This window comes from Pantherophis guttatus, chromosome 1 (genome assembly GCF_059756535.1).
Source record: "Pantherophis guttatus breed Tessera chromosome 1, ASM5975653v1, whole genome shotgun sequence".
Taxonomy (NCBI): Eukaryota; Metazoa; Chordata; class Lepidosauria; order Squamata; family Colubridae; genus Pantherophis; species Pantherophis guttatus.
Genome location: NC_142063.1, coordinates 341,483,199 through 341,500,823, shown reverse-complemented (window position 1 = coordinate 341,500,823; position 17,625 = coordinate 341,483,199). Strand labels below are relative to the sequence as shown.

The following is a 17,625-nucleotide window of genomic DNA, read 5'->3' as shown; positions in this document are numbered from 1 at the left end:
TCCAATTCTGTTATTCTATTCTGTTCTGTTCTGTTCTGTTCTATTCTACTTTACTCTCCTCTCCTCTCCTCTCCTCTCCTCTCCTCTCCTCTCCTCTCCTCTCCTCTCCTCTCCTCTCCTCTCCTCTCCTCTCCTCTCCTCTCCTCTGCTCTATTCATCCCATCCCATCCCATCCTTCTATTCTATTCTATTCTATTCTATTCTATTCTATTCTATTCTATTCTATTCTATTCTATTCTATTCTATTCTATTCTATTCTATTCTACTCTACTCTACTCTACTCTACTCTACTCTACTCTACTCTACTCTACTCTACTCTTTCTACTCTACTGTATTCTATTCTGTTCTGTTCTGTTCTACTCTACTCTACTCTATTTCTACTCTACTGTATTCTGTTCTGTTCTGTTCTGTTCTACTCTACTCTATTTCTACTCTACTCTACTCTACTCTACTCTACTCTACTCTACTCTACTCTACTCTACTCTACTCTACTCTACTCTACTCTACTCTACTCTACTCTATTCTATTCTATTCTATTCTATTCTATTCTATTCTATTCTATTCTATTCTATTGTGACTGATTGAATAAGCCAAAGGGGGCACAGGGGTCTAATGGTTAGGATGCTGGGTGTCAACTGGATCTGCAGCATGGGTTTCTGCAGCGTGGTTGCTCTCAGCTGCCATAGAAACGAGGGGGACATGGGCATTTGGGATGGGGAAGCGAGCTGATGTATAGTAGTCCCATGAGAACTGGAAGGGAGGTTTGCACTCATGAATTATGACGCTGTTGAATGGAGTTGTTTATACTCTGTCAAGGCCAACTGTCCTGAGACTCCAGATGCGGGAAATACCTGCAAGAGGAGCTTTCTCATAACATCATACTAGACATTGAGTGGACTCTTCATGCTGGACTCTGGGGGGAGGGATTTGGGGTGACTTTCAGTGTGTAACTTTTGCACGTTTTGAATCAGATCTTGCCTTGCTTTTGCTGCTATCATTTCAAATTTAGTAAAAGTACCTCTTCTCTAATCCAATGGAGTTGGAGGTTTTCTTTCTTGAGTTTTGAACGGAGGCAGGCCTGACACTAGGCTTGTCAACCAGAAGGTTGGCAGTTCGAGACCCAAACACTGCGTGACAGGGTGTTTTCTCACCCCAGCTCCTAGCAGTTCGGAAGCATGCAAATGCGAGTAGATAAATAGGTACCACTTCGGTGGGAAGGTAACAGCATTCCATGTGCCTTGGCGTATAGTCCTGTGAGCCACATAACCATGGAAGCATCTTCGGACAACTGTAGCTCCCTTGGCTCTGAATCAGAGATAAAGACTGCCCCGTAGAGTTGGACACGACTGGGCAAGGAAAACCTTTACTTTTACCTTTGAATAAGGCACAGTTGGCTGATTTCACCCATAATGTTAAGCCATGATTTACCTAAAGATAGCACCTTGCATCTGCATGAACAATCAGCATTGTCTAACTAACTCGGACAATGTGTGAACTTCCTCACTGTTCTTAACCCCCATTGGGTCCGCTTTGCTTTGTTACAGTGGACTATAGCTAAATATGCCCCAAGGTTTAATGGCTTCCAACAGCAAGATTCTCAGGAGCTCTTAGCTTTTCTCCTGGATGGGCTCCACGAGGACCTGAATCGAGTCCATGATAAGCCGTACGTTGAGCTGAAGGACAGCGATGGCCGGCCGGATTGGGAGGTAGCGGCAGAGGTGAGTAACTTGGGGACAATGCATGGTTCTCTCTGATTTTGAATGCAGATTTTGTTTTTGTTTTTTCATCATCTTGAGGATTGTATTTTTATAATATTTCCTTCTTATTGTATACTTGTTTTGTATAGTTTTATGATTTTTAACATTGGAAGCCACCCAGAGTCACCTTATGGTGAGATGGATGGGAAGGGAAAGGAAAGGAAAGGAAAGGAAAGGAAAGGAAAGGAAAGGAAAGGAAAGGAAAGGAAAGGAAAGGAAAGGAACAGAGAAGGGGAAGGGGAAGGGGAAGGGGAAGGGGAAGGGGAAGGGAAGAGAAGGAAGATGGAAGGGAGGGAACAGAAGAGAGAAGGGTGGAAAGGAAAATATAGGAAGGAAAGGAAGAGAAGAAAAGGAAAGAAGAGGAGAGAAGGAGAGAAGAGGAAAGCAAAGGAAAGAGAAAGAAAGAAAGAAGAAAGAAAGAAAGAAAGAAAGAAAGAAAGAAAGAAAGAAAGAAAGAAAGAAAGAAAGAAAGAAAGAAAGAAAGAAAGAAAGAAAGACTAACTTTCATTATCTCAAAGAATGAAAGCCACGGGCTCTCATGGTCAACCAGTAGGTCAACCAATCATCCCAAAACTTCAGGATTCCCTGCAGATAATGATAGTCCAGAGGAAGATCTCTTCTTCAAGTATGAACATCATGTGGCCGAGTGGGGAAAAAAAAAAAATCAAAATTTTGCACCTAAAAAATAAGCCTGTCACGAAATGTTCACTTTGTCACTGACATGCTGGTTTCCTACACAAGTAAGGACAGGCTGCGGCTGCTGGTATTATCCCTCTTTATTTTCCATCCGTGGTGGCGCAGTGGTTAGAGTGCAGTACTGCAGGCTACTTCTGCTGACTGCCAGCTGCCAGCAGTTTGCCAGTTCGGGTCTCAAGGTTGACTCAGCCTTCCATCCTTCTGAGGTGGGTAAAACGAGGACCCAGATTGTTGGGGGCAAGATGCTGACACCGTAAACTGCTTAGAGAGCGCTGTAAAACACTGTAAAGCAGTATATAAGTCTAAGTGTTATTGTTATTACTATCTATGTCTGTCTGTCTGTCTGTCTGTCTGTCTGTCTGTCTGTCTGTCTGTCTATCTATCTATCTATCTATCTATCTATCTATCTATCTATCTATCTATCTACCTACCTACCTACCTACCTACCTACCCACCCACCCACCCACCCACCCACCCACCCACCCATCCATCCATCCATCCATCCATCCATCCATCCATCCATCCATCCATCCATCCATCTATCTATCTATCTATCTATCTATCTATCTATCTATCTATCTATCTATCTATCTATCTATCATGAGCCATGGTGGCGCAGTGGTTAGAATGCAGTACTGCAGGCTACTTCTGCTGACTGCCGACTGCCTGGAGTTTGGCAGTTCAAATCTCACCAGGCTCATGGTTGACTCAGCCTTCCCTCCTTCCGAGGTTAGTAAAATGAGGACCCAGATTGTTGGGGGCCAGAGGCTGATTCTGTAAAACCGCTTAGAGAGGGCTGTAAAAGCACTGTGAAGCGGTATATAAGTCTAAGTGCTATTGCTATCTGTACAAAACAGTCTTCCGTCGTACTGGACATCCCTCTGCGGTCTGAAGCAAGCTAAGCCTATGTGATGGTCCTTTTCCCTTGAAGAATGAATTTCCCTCCCATCTAATAGCACCCACTCTCACCCTATCTTCTGAAGTTTTCAGCTGCCTCTTTTTGTTCAGGACGCTCCGATTTCTGCAAAAGATTTTATTCGATTTGATCTCCCTTTCCTTTCGTTTCAGGCCTGGGAGAACCATTTGAGAAGGAACCGCTCGATCGTGGTCGACCTGTTCCACGGGCAGTTGAGGTCTCAGGTGAAATGCAAGACCTGCGGGCACATCAGTGTTCGTTTCGACCCTTTCAATTTCCTATCGCTGCCTCTTCCAATGGACAGTTACATGCACATAGAAATAATAGGTGAGTGAGGAATCTTAACGTACTTAAAAAGTTAAAACCTATGGAAGAACCCTCTTCGTTCCATTTCATCAGCCCGTCCCACCCGATCAGGCAGGGAAGGTATGTTGCAGACCCCGTCAGTTTAGGGATTCAGACTGAGGGCTCCAGGAAGCCTCCTTTGCTGTTGTCCCCTCCCTGTAGAATACTCTCTCCCCACCCACCCCCACCCCCCGAAATGAGGCAGGATCTCATTCCCCTGGCCTTCCAGAAATATGGCTCTGTAGCCTTGCATGGGGAGTGCAGAGAAACAGAGCCATGGGCTGGTTAAGCACCCTAAAAGGCCTCCTTTTACCTTTCAATTAATTTTCAACATGGTCTTTAATCATCTTGCCTCTTTTTAAATTTTTAACTGTTAAAAAGGTAAAAAGGTTCCCCTCGCACATATGTGCTAGTCGTTCCCGACTCTAGGGGGCGGTGCTCATCTCCGTTTCAAAGCTGAAGAGCCAGCGCTGTCTGATGATGTCTCCGTGGTCATGTGGCCGGCATGACTAAACGCCAAAGGCACACGGAACGCTGTTACCTTCCCACCAAAGGTGGTCCCTATTTCTCTACTTGCATTTTTTTAATGTGCTTTCGAATTGTTAAGTTGGCAGAAGCTGGGACAAGTAACAGGAGCTCACCCCGTTACGTGGCGCTAGGGATTTGAACCGCTGAACTGCCGACCTTTCGATCGACAAACTCAGCGTCTTAGCCACTTAGCCACCACGTCCCTACTTAACTGTTATATACTGTTATTTATTATTATTTGTTTATTTTTATATGCTGTTTTTACGTTGTCATTTTTTACTGCAGGCTGTCCAGAGTCTGTGAGGGGGAGATAGGTGGTTCCAAAATGCGATAAATAAATAAAACGAAATAAATAAAGTGAAAAGCTTCTAAAGGCCTTTCTCCCTTTGTCTCTCCCCCTTCTTTTTCCTTTTTTCTTGTCTTCTTCAAGTAACTAAGCTAGACGGCACGACTCCCGTCCGATATGGACTCAGGCTAAATATGGACGAGAAATACTCTGACTTGAAGAAGCACCTGAGTGAGCTTTGTGCCCTGAAGCCCGATCAGATTCTGCTTGCGGAAGTACACAGTTCGAACATAAAGGTAACGACGCTTCTGCAATTGAATGCAAAAATTGATCCTCCTTGGTCAACTGTATGTATCAATGAACTCCTAAGGAAACAGAAGAGACACAGCTCCTATATAAAGAGAGCGGGGAACTGAAAATGTATTTGTCTCCTACAAACCTTGGAACCTTCCTCCTCCTATTTTCCCACAACAACAACCCTGTGAGGTGGGTTGCATCTGAGAAAGAGGGTGACTGGCCCAAAGTCACCCATCCAGCTTTCATGCCTAAGGCAGGGCTAGAACTCCCAGTCTCCTAGTGATTGGCTCAGAGTCACCCATCCAGCTTTCATGCCTAAGGCAGGGCTAGAACTCCCAGTCTCCTGGTGATTGGCTCAGAGTCACCCAGCCAGATTTCATGCCTAAGGCAGGACTAGAACTCATTGTCTCCTGGAACTCATTGGCTCCAAGTCATCTAGCCAGCTTTCATGTCTAAGGCAGGACTAGAACTCACCGTCTCCTGGTGGTTGGCCTAAAGTCCCCCAGCTGGCTTTCATGCCTAAGGCAAAACTAGAACTCACTGTCTCCTGGTGGTTGGCCTAAAGTCCCCCAGCCAGCTTTCATGTCCAAGGCAGAACTAGAACTCTCAGTCTCCTGCTTTCCAACTTGGTACCTTAACATAGAGACCCTAACAACCCTAAGAGCCTTGGTGATGCAGCAGACTAAAGCACTGTTAAGTAACACCAGCTGCCTGCAATTACTGCAAGTTCAAATCTCACCAGGCTCAAGGTTGACTCAGCCTTCCATCCTTCCGAGGTAGGTAAAATGAGGACCCGGATTGTGGGGGCAATAAGCTGACTTTGTATAAAAAAAGAGCACCGCTTTGTGTATATACCTACTTTTTGTATATACCTACTTTTTGTATATACCTACTAAGCAGGTATATACAAAAGTATGAAGGCTATTGCTTAAAAGCATTGTAAGCCGCCCTGAGTCTCCGGAGAAGGGCAGCATATAAATCGAACCTATCTATCTATCTATCTATCTATCTATCTATCTATCTATCTATCTATCTATCTATCTATCTATCTATCTATCTATCTATCTATCTATCTTTCACTATCCTGCAGTTTACAAAAGATCCAGAGAATAAAACCTGAGTTTAAAGAGAGATGTTTGCCTCGATGTGCCCAGCCTGTCTTTAGATCTGACGGGCTGTGCCGAAGAGAAACGTTATCCTGGGAGCTCATTACACACTCGCCTGTCGAGACAACAGATGTGGCTGTGTCAGATGGGCTCCCCTGTCCTTTTGCAATTCTCCCGTCAGCGGCTTCTGCTCTTTTGAAAACAGCTTTCCCTTCTCCCCTGGGTTTCAGAAACTGTCAGTCGGGGCACCGAATGCCTCGGCTTCCTCTACAGCCCTCTGAAATGTCGTCTAAATTATTAATTGCTCCTGGCTTTAATCTCTTTCTGTTGTTGCTGTTGTTTCTCCCCCCTGTTTTCCGAAGAACTTTCCGCAAGACAACCAAAAAGTCCGGCATTCGACAACTGCTTCTTTGTGCGCCTTCGAAGTACCGATTCCTGGATCTCCCACTTCGGCTTCTTCAAGTCCCTTGCAAACAGGTAGGAGGAAATGCCTTGATTCTGTCATCCTCCTCTCGTTTCCCCCCCACCTCCCCCCCACCCCCCCAAAAAGCTGAGAGTTTTGTCTGACAAATTGGCAGTGTTGCTGTTACTGTTGCTTAGCGTTGGGAGTGAAAGTGAGCGCTCTTTAACTTTCACTCCCTACTGAATTGCTTAATGCTGAGTAAAATGCAGGAAGGAAGGGAACTGAATTGGCATGAAAGTTCCTAAGCGAAGATATCCTCTTCGTGTTTCTCTCAACCAATGGCCCTGCCATAAAAAACCAACTTTTTCCTTTCCCTTTCCCTTTCTCTTTCCTTTTCCCCTTCTCCTTTCCCATCTACTCCTCTTCCTTCTTCTCTCATCCTCTTCCTTCTTCTTCCTTTCTCCTCCTTTTCCTTCCTTTCCCTTTCCCCCTCCTCCTCCTCTCTTCCTCGTCCTCTTCCTCCTCCTTTTTCTCCATCTTTTTCTCTCCTCCTCTTCCTTCTCCTCTCCTCCTCCTCCTCTTCCCCTTTCTCCCTTTCTCCTCCTTCTCTTCCTTTTCCCTTTCTCCCTCCTCCTATTTCTCCATCTTTCTCTCCTCCTCTTCCTTCTCCTCTTCTCCTTTTCCTTCTTCCCCCTTTCTCCTCCTTCTCTTCCTTCTTCTCCCTTTCTTCCTCTTCCTCTTCCTCTTCCCTTTTCTCCCTTTTCTCTCCCTTTTCTTCTCCTCTTCCTTCTTCTCCCTTTCCCCTTCCTCCTCCTCCTCCCCCCCTCCCCCTCTCCATTTTATCCCTCTTGGGACTGGCACAATCAGGATGCAGTTTGTGAATGAGGAACATATCACAAATACTCGTTACAGAATCCAGCTGTTCCTACGGCCGAATCTGGAGAACTAACTTAGTCTTCTTAACATATTGTTTTATTCTATATGAAGAAGCCCAGCCAGAGAACAAACGTTCTCGTTTTACAATCTGGTTAAAGAAAACGGCCCTCCTTATGAAGGCGCTAGAGATTTTGCCCAGCTAGTGATCGAAAACGATCCTTAAGCTAAGAGCTTCATAGCAGGACGTATTTTGACAACAGCCTCTTTGTGCTTGAGTTTTAGATTTTTACCGTGGACAGTCGACCAATGGGGTGATCAGCTGCCTGATGAACGGGGACCTCCCGCGGTCCACCTTGATCCCAAACGGAATGCCAAACACAGTGGTGCCCTACAGGGGGGAGAATGGCGTGATGATGAATGGTCATGTGACCTCACCTTCCGACAGCCCCTTCATAGGCTACATCATTGCGGTCCACAGGAAGATGGTGAGTGGAAAACAAGCCTTGCCCAAACCTGTAAGATGCTTTGTCTGTTTCACATGAAGCAGCTACAGCCAAACTTTGCAAAGGGCCACCTGTCAGGGTTCCAAGTAACACCCCCAACGAAATCAAGGAGGAGGAGCCTCGGTGGTGCAGCAGACTAAAGTGCTGTTAAGTGCTAGCACTTAGCTGCCAGCTGCCTGCAATTAGTGCAAGTTCAAATCTCACCAGGCTCAAGGTTGACTCAGCCTTCCATCCTTTTGAGGTAGGTAAATTGAGGACCCGGATTGTGGGGGCAATAAACCAACTTTGTATAGAACAACACCGCTTAGGGGGGGCCAAAAGCCTTAATAAGCAGGTATATACAAAAAAGTATACAGGCTATTGCTATAATGCATTGTAAGCCGCCCTGAGTCTACGGAGAAGGGCGGCACATAAATTGGATGGATGGATGGATGGATGGATGGATGGATACATACATACATACATACATACATACATACATACATACATACATACATACATAAATAAATTCATTCATTCATTCATTCATTCATTCATTCATTCATTCATTCATTCATTCATTCATTCAGAGGCTTGAACTTCCTCAAAGCTAATTTTTATTAGAGATGCACATCCGGGAAAATCCGAATCTGAGAGCTTCCGGGTTTTCCTCACCCAAGAGAAAGTTCAAGTCCTTGCCCATCACCCACATGTCCATCACACGAACCAATCAGGTACCGTCCGGAACCGAAGATACCTCCCCAGTCTCCTCAGCACAGCTGCAGGGCAACTCGGCCTTGACTTTCTGGAAAGAATGTTATTTTGACTACATATCATCTTCACTCCATACAATTCCCCCCTCCCATTTTCCCACAGTAGAATTTGTGGCAGGCCTGAAGGCTCAAAGGTAAAAGGTGGCTTCCAGGTCTGACACCACCAGCTATTTGGAAAGTATATCTTCGGAGTTCAGACATAAACTGTAACCATGCTGAGACCCTTTGCTGGTCGATCTGTGGGGTGGACTTCAAAAAGACTCCTCTGTTTGACGGTCACCCTTGTCACTAAAGCAGGGGTCCCCAACCCCAGGGCTGTGACCCACTACTGGGCCGTGGCTTGTTTGGAATCGGGCCACACAAGCAGCGGGCCTGGCACAGCTCAACTTGTGCGAGGGGTGGGCTGGTGTGTACACGCAGGTGCGAGCGGTGGGTCAGGGTGTGCGTGGGCTGGTTCCCCTCTCCCTTCCCGCTCGGCCACCAAGCTGTAAGGGTTGGTGCTCACTGCACTCAAGGCAGGAATAGCCAACGAACGACCCATGGATGGATGGATGGATGGATGGATGGATGGATGGATGGATGGATGGATGGATGGATTTACTTACTTACTTACTTACTTACTTACTTACTTACTTACTTACTTACTTACTTTATTTATTTATTTATTTATTTATTTATTTATTTATTTATTTATTGTTTTTTTTTCTTTATTAAATTTATTAGCTGCCCATCTAATAAAGAATTGTTTGGGCCAAGGGTATTCTTGTATTGTGGGAACGGATGCTGTTGTAACAAGAAACTATTTCTTCAATCTAACCTGCCAGTCTAACCTGCCAGAGTGCTGAAAGGGTGCCCATAAGGTTGGAAGCCAGACCTTTTACCCAAACCTTCACGTAGAGGTTTTGGAAATCTCCACTGCATTGCATCTTTTTCTGCCGTGAAAAGTGTTGTGGTTTGATGGCGTTAAAAGAATCGTTGCAAGATGCAAGCTGTTCCAATAAAGCTGCCTTTTGCAATTGACCGCTGGAGATTTTTTGTCAATGCCCGATGGTATTCAAGTAGCGCTCCAGATGTTTTGGGATTTTATACCCAAGCCACTTATCGCTATTGGTTTTAATCGTTGTTTTCATTGCCACAGTCATTCTATATCTATTTGTAGGTTTTGCGTTTTGTGATTTTTTAAAAAAAATATTATTAAAAATTTTGAAATTATAAAAGGTATAAAAAAAAATAGGCAAAGATTAGGTGTTAATTACACTGGAGCCTTTTACTTTTGTTGTTAACGCTTTTGGACTTCTCTTGAGAGTCCGTCCATCCATGATTTTTACAAAAGCAAAGTCTATGAATTGAAAAAATGACAAAAAAGCATATCAAACTGAGACCAGAGACATTTTTGTTGGGCATCCTACCAGAAAAATATGATAAAAAGACCACATATTTGATTTTACATGTACTGACTGCGGCTAGGGATTGTATCTGCGCAACAATGGAAGAGTGAGGAGATCCTGTCTGATGAGAGGGTAATTCAGAAAATAATGGAATGTGCAGAAATGGACAGATTAACGCTTATCATTAAGGGCAGAGAAGATACTGAATATATATAATTTTATATATATATAAAATTTGATTTATATGCCGCCCTTATATATATATATAATTTGATTTATATGCCACCCTTATATATATATTTAATTTGATTTATATGCCTCCCTTCTCCGGAGACTCAGGGCGGCTTACAATGCGTTAAGCAATAGCCTTCATTCTTTTGTATATTTTATACAAAGTCAGCTTATTGCCCCCACAAACTGGGTCCTCATTTCACCTACCTTAGAAAGGATGGAAGGCTGAGTCAACCTTGAGCCTTGGAGAGATTCGAACCAGCAGAAATTGCAGGCAGCTGTGTTAATAACAGGGTGCACTAAACCACTGTACTATCAAGGCTCTATATTGATACAGTAGTTATATTATTAATGTCCTTGTAACGAATACAACAACAAATATGCGAACTACGAATTTTTAAAGAATTGTACCCAGTTCACGCCCTGTTCAATGGAGATGAAAAGTATTATAAATAAAATAAATAAAACATGAAAAAAAAAAATCCAAAGTCTATGAATTGTTCCTAACTTTCAAAATCCATGTGGTTTTTTTCTTTTCTTTTTCCCATTGAATGCAGATGCGGGCCGAAATGTACTTTCTCTCGTCTCAAAAGAACCGGCCAAGCCTGTTTGGGATGCCTCTGATTGTTCCCTGCACAGTTCACACAAGGAAGAAAGACTTGTATGACGCTGTCTGGATTCAGGTGTCTCGGCTTGCAAGCCCCCTCCCTCCCCAGGAAGCAAGTAACCATGCTCAGGATTGGTGAGTCCAGTGCTGGAATGAGGAACGGCTGAGCCGCTAATAGAGCTGAGAGAAGAGAATATTTGTAGCTCAGGGCTGGAGTCCTCGGTGCTGTCTGAGCTTGGTTGTTTTCTTGCAGACATTTCATTACCCATCTAGATAACATCATCAGTGCTGGAAGGGAGTAGGGTTTCCTTTCTGTTTATATACAAGTGACTTGGCCTGTCAGTGTTGGTTAGAAGAGAGTGGGATTTCTCCTTTTTAGCACTGATGATGTTACCTAATTGGGTAATGAAATGTCTGCAAGACAACAACCGAGTTCATAGAGCACCAAGAGCTCACTGCACTAATATGGCTGCGGTGTGGTAATTTTGAACATCTCAGAGAAGTGAGCCAAGCTGAATAAATGACAAGAAGAGCCCATTTGGCTTATTGGCGTACAGTGGTACCTCGGTACTCAACTGCTTTGACACTAGCCAACTTTGGCCCTCAACACATTTTGCCGTGAAAATTTTGTCCCGGGACTCAGCGTTCGTTTGATACTCAACACACAAGCTAGAATTTGTCAGTGTTGGCTGTCTTATGATTCACTACATTATCCTTTATGGGAAAAAATTGTTTGATACTTATCGTTTTTGGTACTCATCGTACCTTCTGGAACCAATGAAGATTATTACCGAGGTACCACTGTATTAGCCTTCAGCTGACAAATCCGAATACTCAGTCTTGAAGTTCACTGGATGACTTTGGGCTGGTTAAGACATTTTCAGTCTTTTATTTAAAGTAGGATAAGATCTCTTGAGTGGGTGAGAGAGAAAAGTACTTCAGGACAATCAGAAGAATAACTCTGTTATACCTCAATCAGGCCTTTTGACTCAGAAAGGCGCCTAGGGGAAAAGAGTAAATCATATATAGTTAAATACTTCAGGTAATCCAGGATAAAATTTAACTGGTGGTTTGCAAGTAGTCCTCAATTGACATCCACAACTGGAATTTCCATTGCTCATCAAGGCGTCGTCTGTTCAGTGAATCACACCTGACCTTCTTTTCCACGTTAAGTGAATCACTGCAGTTGTTAAGCGAAACATGTGGCTGTTAAGTGAATCTGGCTTCCCCCCATTGACTGCTGGTCAGAAACCAGCAGTCACAAATGGGAATCACATAGTCCTGGGATGCTGCAATCATTGTAAATACCTGCTGGTTGCCAAGCGCCCAAATTGGGATCATGTGACCTCAAGGATGCTGTGACGGATCATAAGTGCAAGATTATGGGCCCGTGGGGCCACCCTGGAAACAGTGGAGGACCGGCCCACAGTGCTTGGCCAGTAAAAACAGAGCTCAGGAGGGCCGTGCGTAGCCCTCGCAAGTCCCGTTTTCGCTGGCAGAGGGTTGCAGGAGGCCGTCTCAGCCAGAAACTGAGATCGGGAGCCCGTTTTCGCTGGCAGAGGGTTGCAGGAGGCCGTCGCAGCCAGAAACTGAGATCGGGAGCCCGTTTTCGCTGGCAGAGGGTTGCAGGAGGCCGTCGCAGCCAGAAACTGAGATCGGGAGCCCGTTTTCGCTGGCAGAGGGTTGCAGGAGGCCGTCGCAGCCAGAAACTGAGATCGGGAGCCCGTTTTCGCTGGCAGAGGGTTGCAGGAGGCCGTCGCAGCCAGAAACTGAGATCGGGAGCCCGTTTTCGCTGGCAGAGGGTTGCAGGAGGCCGTCGCAGCCAGAAACTGAGATCGGGAGCCCGTTTTCGCTGGCAGAGGGTTGCAGGAGGCTGTCGCAGCCAGAAACGGAGCTCGGGAGCCCGTTTTCGCTGGCGGAGTGCTCAGGCCGTCACAGGCTTATTGTTGCCAAGGTTGGGCTGTCCCTGCCCTAAACGGAAGGAACAAGGAAGCCCTCACCCAACTTCAATTCCCAGAATTCCCTAACCAGCCACCATGGCTGGCATCTATAACAGAGGTGTCCAACCTTGGCAACTTTAAGCCTGTGGACTTCAATTCCCAGAATTCCCCAGCCAGTCAGCATGACTGGCATCTACAGATGTGCCCAACTTTGGCAACTATAAGCCTTATGGACTTCAATTCCCAGAATTCTGGGAGTTGAAGTCCATAGGTTGTAAAGTTGGGAGTTGAAGTCCACAAGTCATAAAAGGGCCATGGTTCCCCATCCTGGATTAAACACTCTTTGATTATTATTGTGGCATTGGACAGGTGTGTTAGGGCTATGGGGGATCATCGGTTGCGGATTTCACCCCAAAGCAAACAGGGCTAAATCAAAAACGATCAGCTGAGCCTCTTGTCAAAAGGCCCGCATTGAGGATTCTTGAACCGAGTCCAAGGCTTGCCGGTTTCCCAACCCGGCTTAAAAGATCAGTGAGCAACAACAGAAATAAAATCCAAAGAGTCTTTACACATTAGCAATAACAATGTGTGTGTCTGTGCGTTTTCCTTAGCGATGACAGCTTGGGATATCAATACCCTTTCACCCTTCGGGTGGTTCAGAAAGATGGCAACTCCTGTGCCTGGTGCCCTTGGTACAGGTGAGCTGTGCTGAGTTTGTCCTTTTCTCCCTCTCTTACCCTTCGTCTTTCAGTCCTGTCTGTCTGTCTGTCTGTCTCTCTCTCTCTCTCTCTCTCTGTATATGTATATATATATATATATATATAGATAGATAGATAGATAGATAGATAGATAGATAGATAGACAGACAGACAGACAGACAGACAGACAGACAGACAGACAGACAGACAGACAGACAGACAGACAGATAGATGTGAATGGATATATATATATCCATTCACATCTATCTATCTGTCTGTCTGTCTGTCATCTATCTATCTATCTGTCATCTATCTATCTATCTATCTATCTATCTATCTATCTATCTGCCTATCTACCTCTGTTTGTCTGTCTGTCTATCTATCTATCCATTTATATCTATATATCTATCTGTCATCTATCTATATCTGTCATCTGTCATTATCTATCTATCTGTCATCTATCTATCTATCTATCTCTGTCTGTATCTATCTATCTATCTATCTATCTATCTCTCTATCTCTCTATATATCTGTCATCTATCTATCTATATGTCTATCTATATATATATCTGTCATCTATCTATCTCTCTATCTCTCTATATATCTGTCATCTATCTATCTATATCTGTGTCTGTCTGTCTGTCTGTCTGTCTGTCTATCTATCTATCTATCTATCTATCTATCTATCTATCTATCTATCTATCTATCTATCTATCTATCATCTATGTATTATTGTTTTAGCCAGGGTTTTTCCTACATAAATCAAGATGTTTATATAGCCATAGTTCAGTGAAATCCCAATTCACTATTTTCTAGGCTTTATCAGACATTAACCAGCATTTTGCTGTCTGTTGTAAGACTTAAGGGAGACTAAAATAGATCTAGTTCTGACTTATTTGTCTTCATCAGTTAGCCACACCCTCATCTTTATCTATCTATCTATCTATCTATCTATCTATCTATCTATCTATCTATCTATCTATCTATCTATCTATCTATCTATCTATCTATCTAATTATCTCTAGCCACTCAGAGTCATTGTATCAGTGAGATGGACAGCTTACCATTTTAATAATAAATGAGTAAATGAATAGTATCTCTATCATCATCTCTGTTCCTCTTTATCAATCAATCATCTCCCTTTCCCTCCTTCTCTCTTTCTCTCTCTTTCTTTCTTTCTTTCTTTCTTTCTTTCTTTCTTTCTTTCTTTCTTTCTTTCTTTCTTTCTTTTTTTGTACTGTCTCGTCTATCTCTATCTATCTTCTATCTATTCATCCATCCATCCATGTGTTAAATTTACATGCCACCCATCTGTATTTCAAATGACTCGGGGTAGTTTACCCACATGAAAAAAACCCAACAATATAAAATATAAAACATTAAAACACTATCTGTTAACATTAAAATTAACAAACAAACAAAAATAGCTAAGGAAAGAATCAATATATAAAAGGGTGGAGGTGGAATCCTCTTTTAATCCACTAACCACCTCCAGTATTGAATGGACTAAGTGTCCAGGCCCTTCTGGAAATCTAAGTGGGAGGGGCAGATCTCACCTCAAGGGGCCATAATGTTCCAGAGGGTGGGAGCCACTGCAGAAAAGGCTCTTCTCTAGGACCCCACGAGCCAGGATTCGTTGCCTGATGGGGTCCAGAGTTTGCACCTTCTGCTGGTGTAAGTGAGAGGGTCCAATCCCATTGAAGCGATCCAGTTCCTCTCTTGCCTAGAGTTCACCATCTCTTGCCCTCTCTGCCTCCCATTTAGGTTTTGCTACGGGTGTAAAATCGATTGCACAGAAGAAAGAGCGCTGATGGGGAACGCAAACCTCGCTGTGGACTGGGATCCCACCGCCCTTCACCTCCGCTACCAGACCTCACAAGAACGGGTAAAGAAATCAAAACCTAAGGGGCAAATCCCAGGCCTGTTCCTTCATATGACTGCATACAGATTGTTCTCGACTTACAACCACAATTGAGCCCAGAATTTCCCTTGCCAAGCAAGAGAGTTGTTAAGGGAATTTTGCCCCGCTTTACGACCTACCTTGACACAGTTCACAGCTGTTAAGTTAGTAACATCGTTTGTTAAGTGAATCGGGCCCCCTTATGGACTTTGTTTGTCAGAAGGTCGCAAAAGGAGATCACACGACCCCGGGACGCTGCAACATTCATAAATACGGGTAGTTCTTGACTTACAACAGTTCATTTAGTGACCATTCAAAGTTATGACGGCATTGAAAAAAGTGACTTATAATCATTTTTCACACTTACGCATCCCCATGGTCATGTGATTTACATGCTTGACAACTGACTATTTATTGCAGTTTAAGTGTCCCAGGGTCACGTGATCCCCTTTTGTGACCCCTCCTGACAAGCAAAGTCAACGGGGAAACCAGATTTACTTAACAACCGTGTTACTAACTTAACAACTGCAGGGATTCACTTAACAAATAAGACAAGAAAAGTCATAAAATGGGCCCAAACTCACTCACCAAATTTCTCACTGAGCAACGTAACAAATTTTGGGGCTCAATCGGGGTCATAAGTCGAGGATTACCTGTACATTCCAATTGCCAAGCATCTGAATTTTGACCACAGGAATGGTCAAAAGTATGACCATACTTACGGTCGTAAGTATGAAAAGCAGTCATAAGTCACTGTTTTTTTCAGTCCAGTCACTAAACGAATGGTGGTAAGCAATGATGGGATTCAACTGGTTCGGGCCGGTTCAGGTGAACCGGTTGTTAAATTGCTGGCTGGCTCTGCCCCTTCCTTCCCCGCCCCTTCCAGGAGTCCCCACGTGCCCCATTTTGGCTCCCAGGTAAGTGTAAGGAGGCCTACTAGGCCCAAAACAGGGCATAGGAGGGTACGGTGGCACACACACACACACACACACACACACACACCGCAGCCCGTTTTTGCTCCCAGGAGGCTGCAGGAGGCCAAGTGCTGCCTGTCACACACCCTTGGCCACGCCCACCATGGTCACGCCCACCCAGCCGGTCATTAGGGTAGAGAACCAGTTGTTAAATTATTTGAATCCCACCACTGGTTGTAAGTCAAGGACCTACCTGTATAAATTTGCTTTGTCAGGCTCAAACCCAGAGACCACACAGTGAAATCCAATTGCGTCTAATCCTTTATTTGCTTACCTCTACTAATGGACGGAATCTTGCTACAACCTGCTACGTACACCCTGAAAGATTCTCTCTCCCACTTGGGCCACTTTATGACTTGTGGACTTCAACTCCCAGAATTCCTCAGCCAGCATGGAAATGAAGCCATAAAGCCATAAAGTGGCCAAGTTAGGGATCTCTGAAATAAGGTTTTCCTCACAAAGGACCCCTGTTGGAAGTGTTGTATTAATGCTGGAGAAAATCTTTCTTGACTGAGGGATTCTGCCCGTGAATTAGAAGAAAGGTGTGTGTGTGGGGGGGGTTTGCTTTTCCCACAGAGGGAAGCCCCTCCAGAAAGCTCCGTCACCCTTCGCTTTCCTTCCCGTCTCCAGATAGCAGAGGAGCACAGAAGCGTGGAGCAGAGCCAGCGCGCTCAGGCCGAGCCCATCAACCTGGACAGCTGCTTGCGGGCCTTCACCAGCGAGGAGGAGCTGGGGGAAGATGAAATGTACTATTGTTCCAAGTGCAGGACCCACTGCCTGGCCACCAAGAAGCTGGACCTGTGGAGGCTGCCCCCGATCCTGGTAGGTCGGCAGATCATCTCTTTTTCTAACTTCAGCCAGGCCAAGCACAGTTGCTGTCAAGGAGTTCCTTTTCCTTCCTTTCCCTTCCCTTCCCCTCCCCTTCCACCATTCATTTTCCTTCCCTTCCCCTTCCCTTCCCTTCCCTTCCCCTCCCTTCCCTTCCCCTCCCCTCCTTCCCCTCCCCTCCCCTCTTCCCCTTCCCTCCTCCCCTCCTTCCCTTCCCCTATTCTTTTCTTTTGCTCCCCTTTCCTTTCCTTCCCCTCCCCTCCTTCCCCTCCCCTCCCCTTCCACTCCTTCCCCTCCCCTTTCCTTTCCTTTCCTTCCACTCCCCTCCCCCCTTCCCTTCTCCCCTTCCCTCTTCCCCTTCCCTCCTCTCCTTCCCTTCCCCTATTCTTTCCTTCCCCTTTCCTTCCCTTCCCCTCCCTTTCCTTCCCCTCCCCTCCTTCCCTTCCCCTCCCCTTCCACTCCTTCCCCTCCCCTCTTCCCCTTCCCTCCTCCCCTCTTTCCCTTCCCCTATTCTTTCCTTTCCCTCCCCTTTCCTTCCCCTCCCCTTCTTCCCCTCCCCTCCCCTTCCACTCCTTCCCCTCCCCTTTCCTTCCA

At 45.0% G+C, this 17,625-nt stretch overlaps 1 protein-coding gene across 4 annotated transcripts in view; it reads left to right on the top strand.

Annotated features, from left to right (window-relative positions):
- USP32 (ubiquitin specific peptidase 32) overlaps window positions 1-17,625 on the top strand; it is a 217,121-nt gene that overhangs the window by 188,444 nt on the left and 11,052 nt on the right. For 2 of the 4 annotated variants that reach the window (XM_060693236.2, XM_087889980.1), the window contains exons 22-30: window positions 1,545-1,718; window positions 3,522-3,696; window positions 4,673-4,824; window positions 6,294-6,408; window positions 7,493-7,695; window positions 10,642-10,826; window positions 13,243-13,329; window positions 15,094-15,214; window positions 16,834-17,025. In XM_060693236.2, the coding sequence (XP_060549219.1) occupies window positions 1,545-1,718; window positions 3,522-3,696; window positions 4,673-4,824; window positions 6,294-6,408; window positions 7,493-7,695; window positions 10,642-10,826; window positions 13,243-13,329; window positions 15,094-15,214; window positions 16,834-17,025 (1,404 nt within the window). Of the gene's footprint in view, window positions 1-1,544; window positions 1,719-3,521; window positions 3,697-4,672; window positions 4,825-6,293; window positions 6,409-7,486; window positions 7,696-10,641; window positions 10,827-13,242; window positions 13,330-15,093; window positions 15,215-16,833; window positions 17,026-17,625 lie in introns of all 4 variants that reach the window. The other 2 variants (XM_087889985.1, XM_087889979.1) reach the window with 1 other exon arrangement.